This window comes from Branchiostoma floridae, chromosome 9 (genome assembly GCF_000003815.2).
Source record: "Branchiostoma floridae strain S238N-H82 chromosome 9, Bfl_VNyyK, whole genome shotgun sequence".
NCBI classification, from domain to species: domain Eukaryota; kingdom Metazoa; phylum Chordata; class Leptocardii; order Amphioxiformes; family Branchiostomatidae; genus Branchiostoma; species Branchiostoma floridae.
The window spans coordinates 19497381-19510154 of NC_049987.1; the positions used below are offsets into that span (position 1 = coordinate 19497381).

Here is a 12774-nt window from a genome sequence, read left to right on the forward strand (position 1 = left end):
CAGCTAAGCCCAGTCAGGAGGACGTTGCCTCGGGCCTGACGGCCACGCCTGCCAGTCAGAAGAGATGGCCTGTCACTCAGGAGATGATGCAGACTGTGCTGTCAGAATAGATGCTGTAGTAAACCACTGGTACACCTACATGTACATGTATACACCTTTCTCACACGGCGGCCATGATATATCTAAAACGAGTCCAATGAGGCAAACAAAAGACTGTCCATCATAATAAGTAGTTCAACCAATGATAGCGTGGAAATTAGAAAATTGACCAATAAGAGAATGGCTGCATGTCCGTCAAATATTTGCATTATTATGTTTTTATTTTGCATCTCTTAAAGGAATATGGGATCAGTACGCGAGTCTAACTTGCTATATATTTCACTGCATAACACTGGCCATGATATGTATTATTTGATCTTATATTGTGAAAATTGGTGTGGTCTGGGGAAGAACTAAATGGGAGCTGATTTTAGAAATAAGTTTTGTCTGTTTGCTTCATTGACCTCGTCTTCAATCTATCATGGCCACCGCGTGAGAAAGGTGTATTGATATCTACCTTCTGGGTTACATATACAATGTATACGCGACTTCCTTCGACCCCCGATCAGTTTACACGTACATAAACCATTATGCCTTCTTGAAGAGAATTCAACTCTAAGGAATGTCTATAGAATTTTTTTTCAGTTTGACAGATATATGTATCTCTGTAAGTAGATGTCATGGAAGACTTTCAAAAAGGTTTTTCTAGGAAGGAAAAAGGCAAAGAAGTCTGCTGAAAAACAGCAAACATCTGAAGTACCCTTAAACCATATGACCAGAAATGCTGAAATACACATAGTTTCAGTATTATGAGCTGTTGTTTCTTATTGAACATTGGTATTGTGATACCTTTTGAAAGTTTCATGTAAATGTTACATATTTGAGTACACCAAATGATGTAAATAGGGACACTATGAATACACCTCTGTTGAGTTGAAATGTAATTAAGGGTGTTAAAGGGCTTGTAACTTTGTTGTTCAAAGATGGGCATTTTTTGTTGTAGATTTGTAAATTTGTAGAATGCTCCATGGTATCCAACACACATAGGAAAACTACTTAATACTTATAGAGGTCATCAGAAAAGTTTCTGTATATATCAGATGGTTGTATGTATATTCTCTCCTTCACTCTAAATCACAGATTAAAGTATTTTTTAACAGGTAAATGTTTTGTAGATACTCAGAAAGATATTATCATTAAATTCCACACTTCACCCCATTTCTGCTTTTGCTCTTCATCTGTTATTACTTGATATCTGCTTTTATTTCTTATTACAGGCATTTTACCCGTTTTTATTTCTGCTATTTTGTACATACAGTTAAAGCATATACTTAAAAAGTGTGATAGTGTGACAGTGAAGTCTAACCGTCTTGTAGTCTGGAAGTTTGATTTCTTAACTTAAATTACACGCAAAATTGGCAGACAAGACTTTGGTTCTGCATAAAACTTAGAAATGAACAGTGCACAATTTAGTCATAGCGTTGGTCTGGGCATTAAATCATCAGATTCAGTTCCGCTGATAACATACAGGTGGCGCTATTAAACCATGAACGCCATGCAGGTCCAATGTATGCAAATTTGTTGTTTGGACATGCACTTTAAACAAATGGTCCCTTTTATGGGTAAGTTAGGCTTTAACGTAAGCCCAAATGCACGTCCTTGAAAATAGTTGAGTAATTTCATGGGATAAAGTTGCTGTAGACCGTACCCCTAAAAATCAGTGGTCTCGTCTTTCGAGCCACCTGGTCACGTTAGCCCCAGGATATCCGCAAATGTCAGGCCAAATAACGATATATTCCGGGTCAGCAATTCGTGCATTCTGTTCAACGCTATTGTCCATCACGCTTTCTGTGCCCCCTCCATGGTTTCTAGAAATCCCAGCACCGTTAAAATCTCTCACATTTGGTAACATTCAACTTCCATAAGTCCGCATTTGGTAACATTAGTTCGCTTTCCCCCAGTGTACTTTCAATGCCTGGCAATATGTATAACGTTACACTTTCATCTGCATGTACTTATTCACAGGTCGACTTTTCTGAGCCGTGAGCCAGGTAAATATGCCAGTGGAAATACGTGGAAGGGTCGTCACCGTCCAAAGAAATAGCAAATATTGCCTTAGTCTCTGGGCGAATAAGGACGAATAAGGACGCATTTCTTTGCTGCTTCATCTTATGTTTATAGCATGATTAAGTAGCGCTTATAACGGCCTGTCCGATAACCGAGGGGCCAGTCAGTACAGCCCCGGACAGTGGAGTTGCAGCACACAGACTAGCCCTCTGTTATTATATGATAGCTTTATTGCACAACAATTGAACGGGGTACGTAAAAGTATGGCATTTACATAACTACAGTTCTATAACTAATACAGAAGTTGTAGTATGGGATAAGTTTCTTACAGTCATTGGTGGCTTTTACAATCATTGGAGGAGTTTCTAATGTCTAAACTTTCTTTAATATATTTTCCTATATATTCATCTGGTGCATTAATGCAGCCAGTAGGAGCCCGATTTTGTGTAATGAGGCTGAATTACGTGCTCGCCGAGGCAACTCCTCGAACATTGGACGCCCGTTTTACGTCCCTTCAGAATGCAATCCCTTACAACATGTCCGAGCTTTATCCACTAATTATATAAACTTTCCATGCGATCCCCAGCGGCTGGCAACGTTTCTAACATAACCCATGCCAGAACACTTAAAACTTCCAAATTTAAAACGCTTGGTAACATCTGAGTACAATTTTGGTTATTTAGTTAGCTTCTCGCAATGTCTAGAGTCACCTGTACAAACTTACAGGTCAACAACCTTTCTGGGCGGTCAGACAGGTATGGCGTATTGGTTATTGTGCAGGTACCACATGGAAAGGACAAAGTAATAGCCTCTACCAGGCTCCGTGGATCGGTAGCCAATGAATCATTATCCTCACCACGTTGTGAGGAAACGTACTCTTCTGGTGGCTAACTCCCCTTGCGCACTATAGACTCTATTTGTCCAATTTCTGCAATTAGACCACCGATCCACGAAGCCTGGTAGAGGCTAACAAAGTAACACAGCCAGCGGACATTACCACAGAAAATAATACATTAATTATGTGGATCAAAGGAAATTATCATTGGTGTAAAATGTCTGTCTGGGTAAACAATATTTATTTTGTGTACATGCCCAAACCCAAGGACTTGCCAAACCCTACAACCATTCCTTAGAGTCCTTTCCCACCGCAAACAAAGCTCCAATTTTTGCTGACTACCTGTACCCCGTAGGCTGGCGTAGGCATGCAGTTCATTGTCCCGAACGTGTACTTTGACCATGGTCACCAAACAAAGGGTACCATCAACCACCTGCCGTTAAATGTTATCCTTGACCAATCGCGATAACCTCATGGTATGACGTCATGTGAATGTGTCTAGGACTACAATTTGTACATGGCTATTTCTCCTGCTTTAGATATTTCCCCCAGCTGCTTTCTGTACGTTTGCTATCATCTTAAAGATTTATTGGTGACTTAACAGGTAGCTTTATCAAAGATGCATTTCAATTTTTGAATATATTTCATTATACAGACAACGTGCATACATACTCCTTTACCTGTGCATAATTACTGGTCAGTGACTACCTGAACCGTAACAATACTCTATTTAGCAGACGTTGGACTCATTTCCATGCTGTCAGGTTTCACTGCTGGCCTGGCCAAAAAAAAGCAGACAAAACACAGAAAATTGCGTATTAAATCGGGATCCTAAGACCTAATCTCCGCTTAATTGGGGGTAGGTAAAATCCATCTGTCAGTGAAATGATATATCACCGACCCCGCCCACCTTTTTTCACACCAACGGACCAATCAGCGCCCTGAACGGGATGACGTCAGCCCCTTTATTAAATTTCGCCGGTCCTTTCTCTGTGACCGTCTGACGTGGAAAGAAAGATGTCGGCTACTGCATGGAAACGGTCCGACCGATGAAACACAACGGCTGCGATTCCTCAGTCCAGCACCTTTCTATCCCTGCAATTCCGATCTTTTCTCGGATTATCACGTCTTATCTTTAAGGAGCTCCTACCTTAAGACACAAGCATGGCAGCTGCGCCATTGGGTAGCGCAAGGATGTTCTTTTCCGTGGACGAATTTCCGGAACCGGTGCCCACAACAATCAAAGGTAAAACACTTTGATCTATATTTTGAGCCATAAATATTTACGTGTATAGAATTCTGGAGGGTTTCTGATTACCAGGGTGCTATAAATATGGAGCGGAGGGGTTGGGTTTCAGTCGAAGCAGACGGTGGTTTGTATACAAGGTCACACAGAGCAAACCGCAAATATACGACATTCTAGCAATTTTATTGTGTGCATTCATATCGATTATGCTAAGATGCACAAGAAAAGGCCTTCCTTATTCAATATAGTCTGTATTTCTGTTGCTTATTTTTGCATGACGCCAATAGCGGCAGCTGATTTCAATATTGATACCGGAGTCAGTAGTGTCACGTAGACATATCGACCTTTTGCCACAAACTTGGCCGCGTGCCAAAAGTCTGCACCACAAAGGCGAAGGACAAGACGGGGTCATGTAGTCTTCAAGCAGATGTCTGGAGAGGAAATTGCAATAATGCTTTTTTATGAGGGGAACTCATATCCATTTCCATAGAATGGCCAATGCTGGGTCATCCTTTTACAATTAGATTAAAAACAACGCCTGCAGCTACACGTGCAATGGTTAGGTTTGACAGGTCGTTCAGTCTGAAATGATAATCAGCAGCTGGCGTGCCGCTTGCATGCGAAGCAGGTGTACATGTTATTTTTTACAGGCTATACAGGTGCAGATTGAGACACAACCCCGTTTTTCTGTAAAAATTTTCATCCTAATCTCTACTTGAAGACTAGTTAGCACTCGTCAGTCTTGTTGTATGAATAGTATAGAATAAGGATAGCATCCTGTTATTGTAGCATAGTCTGAAAGGGTCCTGTAAACGTTATCAAATGATTTTAGCATAGTCCATTCCAAAGACTATAGATGCAGAACACAGTGACTGACGATGATGATATCAAAGCATACAATAAAATAGCAGAATTTGTATATTTTGCTGTCTGCTCTGTGCGACCCTGTGTACCTAGACTAAACTACTGTATCTGAAAACGTCTGGCACTGGAACTGGAGCGGAACCAAGCTTTGTAAACAAATACTTGCCTTTCACCTTTGCCCGATTTGTTTCGGGTCAGTAATCTCAAATAGTTGCCTTTGGGGGAAACCTTTATATAAGGAAAGGTTATCGTGAACAGAAGGTCTTAAAAATTATGTCCCTCTGACTATTTTCTTTGTTTTCCGGCGTAGATAGACATGAAAATGGTACAATATAGGATCATAGACGAATTCAACTTGGCATGCGAAAATTATTGGATTAGACGTAAAAAAAATCATGATGATTGTAATGTAACATATGTATATTTTCTTCTCATTGATCGATTTTTTGTACTTATTTAGAATACACAAAGAAGTGACCAGAACCTCATTGGAATACGACTATAGTAGTCGGTCTATTCACTGTTACTTTAGTAAGACCCGACTTCCCACGGCCTAATGTTGTTTTTCATCTCAGAAATGCACCGCAATCATCACAATATGCTTTTTAACGAATAATTACATATTCAAATTTCTAACCGAGAGAGAGTAACCAATCCTCCCTAGAGGGCCCCTCTGCATGTCCTTACGGGGTAAGAGTGAATTTATGGATATGGGCCATCACGTGACATGCACAGTGGCGGCGCGCGCGTGCGACATAGCAATAAATAACCCGGTATCGGGACTAAAAGGAGGTTAGTCTTGAAAAAAGCAGTGTACAAAATACTTTTTTGAGCCAGGTTGCACAGTGTGCAACCTGGGGCAAAAACTAGGTCGCACAACTGAATTTCAAGTTGCACCACCTACAATTCAGTAATTTCTGAAGAAAAGGTACAATACATACATGTTTAGCTGATATGCAACGGAGCTGCCTCGGTCCATTTATGTCTTCCAAGTAAATTGACAACAAAATCGAGTTCTGAGGCTCAGAATCTAAGTTGCACCCTGTGCAACCTGAGTTTAGAAGTAAGTTGCACCAAGCAAAAAGTGATTGCAATGTGCAAGTGTGCAAGTGGGTATTTTGCACGCTGAAAAAGTGATGTTTCTTACGACCATTCTGAAAAAAATTTGAATCGGAAGGCAGGGATTGTCTTTTCTTTTTTCTTTTATTTGTTTCTTCAGATTTCGGCCGAGTTGATGCATCATATCGGTAATCGCTGCGTTTTCGAACATTTTAAGGTCCGTGTCAAATCAGCCTCAGTTGTTGCTGTTGTTCAGCGGGGGCGTAAAGCTAATTAATGCCTTCATGACAATTTCGCTCATCTCTCGCTTCCTAAATGTTCAGACATATTTTTGTACATTGATAGATTATGCATTTTCAAACCCTTCTGATATTTTTATAAAGAGCACAGGAAATTGAGCCATTACACTGATGCGTCGATGAAAGTTAGATATACGAAACGTGTAGCCATTTCCAAAACCATATGCATATTCATTCGCTTGAGTTATTGTTATTTGGCGCATTGCACTGATAAACATAAATCACAATCATAGCGCGTAAAACCCATGCCTACTTGATCTTATGGCAAAAATGATAACAGAACTTATACAATAATTCTAAACTGGACTTAATGGAATTGAACTAAGAAAAAGGAGCCAAGACATTATGTATTACGTTAATTTGATTTCGCTGGGATTTAATTTCTCATTAGCGGGAAAATAGAGTTTTCGCGTTGGTTTTAAGTTCGCGGTAGTGCCATAGACTGTAGTCTAAAACTAACATGAAAAAAATGTTTGCGGTGGTTTTAAGTTCGCGGTGGTCAGCGCGAAAACCGCGAACATTTCTGCATTTACAGTACTACAAGAAATATCATGTACTATTGCTAATAGCTGCATGATGCATCTGATATGTTCTTCTCTCTTTTTGAAACACATGGAGATATATTTGCATAATGCATTTAAGTTCTGGTATCCAGCCGTATGATTATTTGCGGAGAGAACAGAAGAGACTCGGGAGCTATAATACGGCTGGATACCAGGTATTAAAGTTCTTCTTTCTCTCTCTCTGTGCCCAGGGGAGATCCCGGCCTGGGTAAGCGGCTCCCTGATGCGTACCGGCCCGGGGAAGTTCGAGGTGGGGAAGGAGGCGTACCGGTACTGGTTCGACGGGCTCGCCATCGTGCACAAGTTCAACATCAAGGACGGGAAGGTGAGGAATAATAGCCGACACAAGGATAGGTTAGCAGTAGGTTACACAGGGAAACACAAAAATGAAGAAACATTTTTCTGACAGATCAATAAAGGCACAGAATACAATTTAACTATGGTATGGAGATTCGAAAGCAAATAATTCATGACGAGACGGTTCTGATAACGTGTGTCATAAATGATTTGTAAACGTAGAGCAATGTTTTCACCAGGCAGTTTATGGTGACCGATGAAAACGCAGTTGAACTTGACTGTGGTAGAAATTAGGCACAATCAACCTACTATCTAGCTGTACGGCCCATGCTCGAGAATCCATATTTGAAACGCGTCGACGTCTTTAGATAGGGACCAGATTGTAAAAGACGGATAAGTCCCACGCTGCATAGAATCGTGATCGTGTGAGTACTTACTTGCACTTACATGTGCTTGTTGAGGTCTCGTAAATAATTTGTTTGGCCTACGCCCAGGCCTACGCCAATCGCTCCCCATTTTGTTCGACGGATCCTGTGCCATTCCTGACGATATTGGGTCGTTTCTTCGAGTTCTGTAAGAGTTGTGGTGTTTCTTTCAATCATTGTGTGTTCGTTATCATACGCAGTCATATACCATATACCGTATGCATTCTGTTTCTAAACCGCTAGGTGACGTACCAGAGCCGTTTCTTGGAGACCGAGGCCTACCGGGAAGCCATGAAGGCCCAGCGGATCGTGCTATCCGAGTACGGCACCATGGCCTACCCCGATCCGTGCAAGAACATCTTCGCGCGCTTCTTCTCCTACTTCTTCCCGCCAGACATGAGCGACAACGACCTGGTCAACACCTTCCCCATGTCGGACGAGTTCTACTGTGTGAATGAGACCTACAGATGGACCAAACTCGATCCCAGGACACTTGATACATTGGGACAGGTACAATGCACACCTGGCTGCTAGTTTTTGTCATCTTAATTTATGGACTGACAAAAGGTTCATTGAGGTACCGATACGTTCATCATCTTTCCCCAAGATGGCGTCGAATGGCTGGATGGTTGGTTGGTTGGTTGGTTGGGTAGTAAGTAGACAGGCATTCATAGCTAGACGTTAAGACGAGAAGCACTAAGACGATTGTCCTCATGCTACCTAGGTGTAAAATGAGTAGCTGACTTTGGTTTATAGGGAGGTAAAAGGCGGTAGAATGGAAGGGTTGTACTCCGCCTGCCAATACTGTGCCTACAGTACGGCAAAGTGGATCACAACTCACTGACTGTCCCAACGGCCTCGATCGAAAATCCATGGGACCGTTATCTTTACCAACCATCACGAACCAGTTCTGTGTTTTGGTATCTATATCATACACCCAGCTTATGGTTATTTCTCCCTCTAACAGATTGACCTGACCAAATACATCGCGGTGAACGCGCTGACGGCCCACCCCCACCACGAGTCAGATGGTACAGTCTACAACATGGGCTCGTCCTACAGCTACAAGACTGGCTGTCAGTACAACATCGTCAGGTTCGACCCGCTGGACAGGAAGAAGTGTGGTACGAAATCTTATGATCTCTCAAGTATGTCAACAACATGCGTTTAACACTTGTAATAGAAGTTCTATCAATGAGCATCACAAGTTATTATGTATTCAAGACGTGCAAGTACAGTTGCTGTGTTGAGAATGATATAGAATACGTCCCTCGTTGCTCAATAGACCGACTGCAAGGACTGCCTTTGAGACATGATGTACCTATAGAATCTAGTATATTTCAATGAAGAATTGAAGGCAAAATATTCACAAACGCTACTTAATCTAACATACAGTGCAAAACGGAGAATTACTCCCGGTCCGGACGTAATTACGTAGTAACGCTAAAGAAGAGTGGTAGATATGATGTCATTCGAAACGTCCGGAGGTAATTCTCCGTTTTTAATCCAAGTGTAGAGAATGAGTTGTATCGCTTGTTCACCTTTATCCGTGGGGTAAGCTTTATCCGTTGTGTTTGAGAACAGGGTACTACGTAGGGATACCAAGTCGACGAAAAGTTTATGGTTTCAAATTGTAATATATTCCCAATATTGCAGTTTGAAAAACCTCTTTCCATCAACTTGGTATCCCTAAAATCAATGTTTTTAAAAACAACGGATATAGGTTACCTAGCGGATAATGGTGAACTAGCGTTACATGTATTTGAATATTGTTTACCGGAGGATAGACTTTGTTTAATATATAATATACATGTCTTCTCCCCAGGTCCGGAGGCGACAGTGTTGGAGAACGCTTCCATCGTGTGCAGCATCCCTGCCAGCTACAGCCTCAGCGCCTCCTACTATCACAGCTTTGGCATGACGCCAAACTACTTCGTCTTCATCGAGCAGCCGCTATACATGAACATCCCCAAGGTAAACAATAAGATGTCTACATCGTTGTTTCATTGTTTTTTTCGTCGCGGGCATATTCGTCGTAGACCGTCGTACGATTTCAGAAGAGAATTTAAGCAAGGTGAGACGGAATAAATCGCCGACAAGGATCAACGACAACCTTTTCCGTTACATGGCAGCTGGATTTGGCTTTTTTTATTTACTTTGAGGTCACCGCAAAACAAGGCTCGTGGAGCCACTCAAGCGTTTTGGGTTACGTTACTGAATTGTGAAGAGAGATGTTTGTTTACCCTTAATTTGAACAGTTTCAGGCTGTACCCTGTGGGGAAGCAAGTCCGTGGAAGCTTATTCCATAGCGATGTTGTTCTAGGAAAAAAGCTCTGAGCGTGGAACTTCCTCCTGTTAGGTGGATTGTGGAGGAAAAAAGGATGATTTGTTTCCGTGGAAGTGGCTAAACGGGTTCTTGCTGTGAAGGCTCGATGCAAGCACAACTGTCCCAAGAATGCCCTCGGTTTTCCGATTGCACTGCGCGTGCACAGATGTGCGCTTCTTCTCTTTTAAGATCATTTTGGTCACAGCACAAGACGTGGGCGTGACGAATTGCTTTGAAAGTTGATTGGCTAGATTTAGATATTCATCTTCCATCTCCCAGATCTCATTTGCCAGAATCCAAGACGTGGAGGTGACGGATAGCTTTGATTGGTCAGATTCAAATGTTCATCCTCTTCTCCCAGATCCTATTGGCCAGAATCCAGGACGTGGGCGTGACGGAGTGTTTTGATTGGTACACGGAGATCCCTTGTCGGTTTGTGGTGGTGCGGCGTAAGGACGGGGAGATCATCTCAACAAAATACACCGGTACGAGATTTAAATGTTCAGCTCAGGTTTTGAGATAAGCAAGCAACAAAATGAACCGATTTAAATCAAGCCAAATTTCAAAACTCAACAAAAAACGGCCAGAGCTAATGCTTATGGTCTATTTTCTCTCCTGAGAATAAAATTGGATATCAAATTTATATATTCCAATGAATGTGTTATTCTTTCGCTATCTAACTCTTCATTTCTCTTTCTTTCGTCTTCTATTAATGTTTAAGCAAGAAAATGAGAGGATGATACCTCGAAATTTACATGATATCTTTAAATCTTGATACCTTGATATGATATCTTGAGGATGAAATCTTGATATGTAGTAACTAGTTTGTATGACTCAAAATTTATTCTTATCCGTTTACCTTTTTTTGTGATAGATCACTCAGACACGTTTATAACTTTCACTCTGTATCCATCAGCCGACTCGTTCTTCTGCTTCCACCACATCAACACGTACGAGGAGGCCGGCCATCTTGTCCTTGACGTGTGCTGTTTTGAGGACGCGCGGATCGTGAAGCTGCTGTACCTGTCGCACCTGCGCAGACCGGACGACGAGAAGTCCTTCCCGGAGCCGCAGTGCCGCCGCTACTGTCTGCCCATCGACCTCGGGCAGGTGATTATTTCGGTTACAGGTTGTTTCGCAACAATGTCAGTTCGCAACAGTCAGTTCGCAACAAGGCAAGTCTTTTCGCAACAAGTCGTTTTGCAACACTTGAATGTTATTAATCTTGATAGCCTAATAGTATTAGAAATCGTATTCCTAACATAATTATACTCCTCCCTGTGCATGCCGCGTATGAGACTGTACGTACGGCCCGGCGTATGAAAATCATCGGGCTGTCAGGTCCATGCGGCCCCATGGTCCATGCGGCCCCTTGTTCCTCTGCCGCCGGGATTGTCTTTTGCACCCGGTAAGATTTTTACGGGTAAGGAGTTGATATATAACTAGAAAGGTAATATTTGCAAGCAAATACAGAATGTTACCTTCACATGGTTTAGTCTAGCATTTCTACCTGGAAGGGTAAACTGATTAAGTTGCAGGATAAGTCAAGACATGCAAGAAGGTACAAATAAATTTTGATGATTTTTTATCTGTAACGTTATACATCTTGAATAATGAACACAACGTCCAATATTGTTCCAAACAGGGTTTCTCATCATCATCTCATCACAGCCCCATAGCTACAAGCCACAGGGGCAGTCTGTCTGTCCAAAAAGGTTATCCATTTCTGACGGTCGTCAACAGGGTTTACTCGACGACATTTAGCGTGTCGTCTGCGGGAGCGTCAAGGCCTATGAATTTTTTCGGCTTTGGGAGGTCCAGGGAGAAATGGCTTGCGGAGAGAGAGCCATGGAAAAAAAAACTGGCTTCCTTCAGCAATATGTATTCAAATGTTTAAAAAAATAAAGCTTTGAATCACTTGGGAAATTCATATTCTCTGTCTCTGACTTGGTGCAGAACGCGAGCCGCGAAGTTCAGTTGATACCATAAGAATAAGTTTAATTTTGCGCTTTCCGTCATTGTTGACGAACAAACTCGGCGCGTAAGTATAGACAAATTTTGCAAAAATCTCTAAAAAATCAGCGGATGTTTGCGGACGGTGCTGACTTTGATGATAATTCCTAACGCGCGCCGGCGGCGAGAGAGAAGCGAGAAGCGACTGGTCGAACCCAGTCGGTGCCGCGCCCCTCCCCCTAATGTTCTGGTCAGTCGCATCGTGCTAGCGCCGATGTTTTTGTTGTCATTTTCTCGGCCCCGATTAACTGTCAGTTGTTGCTACCATAGAAGTAAAAAAAATCGAACAATATGTGAAATTGAATAAGGTACTTCCAAAATAGTCTCCGGTAAGCCGATCGGACCTCATATGCTTGCGCTCTATACGGGGGCGGGGCCCTACATGAAACGTGACAAATAGGTGTGCTTTTGATTCTTTAATTGACTGCTTATAAAATATGGACCGAATCTACCGGTGTCATCATGTTGCACCAAATTTGGGCTGACCGTCTATGAAAATTAAGATGTCGAAGATATTTCCCAAAAGGTAGGCAGAGATTTGTTGATGTTGGCGGTGTTGTTTTTTTCGTAATGATTTTCTTAGTCGGACCATCGCAAACAGTGCATTCAGTCCCTTTCCCCGTGAAAACATCAGCTAGATTGTGCTAGATACAGCCTCACATGAGGCAAGAAGTACATACAGTCACAATTTTATTGTCAAATATTATAGAATTGAATTCTCGTTTCTATCTACTTGAATTA

The 12774-nt window shown here is 42.0% G+C and overlaps 2 protein-coding genes across 2 annotated transcripts in view; both read left to right on the forward strand.

The window, feature by feature from the left end:
- LOC118423177 (coiled-coil domain-containing protein 83-like) overlaps positions 1 to 1261 on the forward strand; it is a gene marked incomplete in the record, with an annotated part of 9502 nt that extends 8241 nt beyond the window's left edge. The window contains 1 exon segment of the mRNA XM_035831208.1: positions 1 to 1261. Within this exon segment, the coding sequence (XP_035687101.1) occupies positions 1 to 110 (110 nt within the window).
- Positions 1262 to 3907: 2646 nt separating this feature from the next.
- The window catches only part of LOC118422787 (retinal Mueller cells isomerohydrolase-like), a 17141-nt gene continuing 8274 nt past the window's right edge, over positions 3908 to 12774 (forward strand). The window contains exons 1-7 of the mRNA XM_035830543.1: positions 3908 to 4187; positions 7164 to 7297; positions 7938 to 8204; positions 8662 to 8818; positions 9520 to 9668; positions 10382 to 10505; positions 10937 to 11130. Of these exons, the coding sequence (XP_035686436.1) occupies positions 4106 to 4187; positions 7164 to 7297; positions 7938 to 8204; positions 8662 to 8818; positions 9520 to 9668; positions 10382 to 10505; positions 10937 to 11130 (1107 nt within the window). The 5' untranslated portion in view covers positions 3908 to 4105. The remainder of the gene's footprint in view (positions 4188 to 7163; positions 7298 to 7937; positions 8205 to 8661; positions 8819 to 9519; positions 9669 to 10381; positions 10506 to 10936; positions 11131 to 12774) is intronic.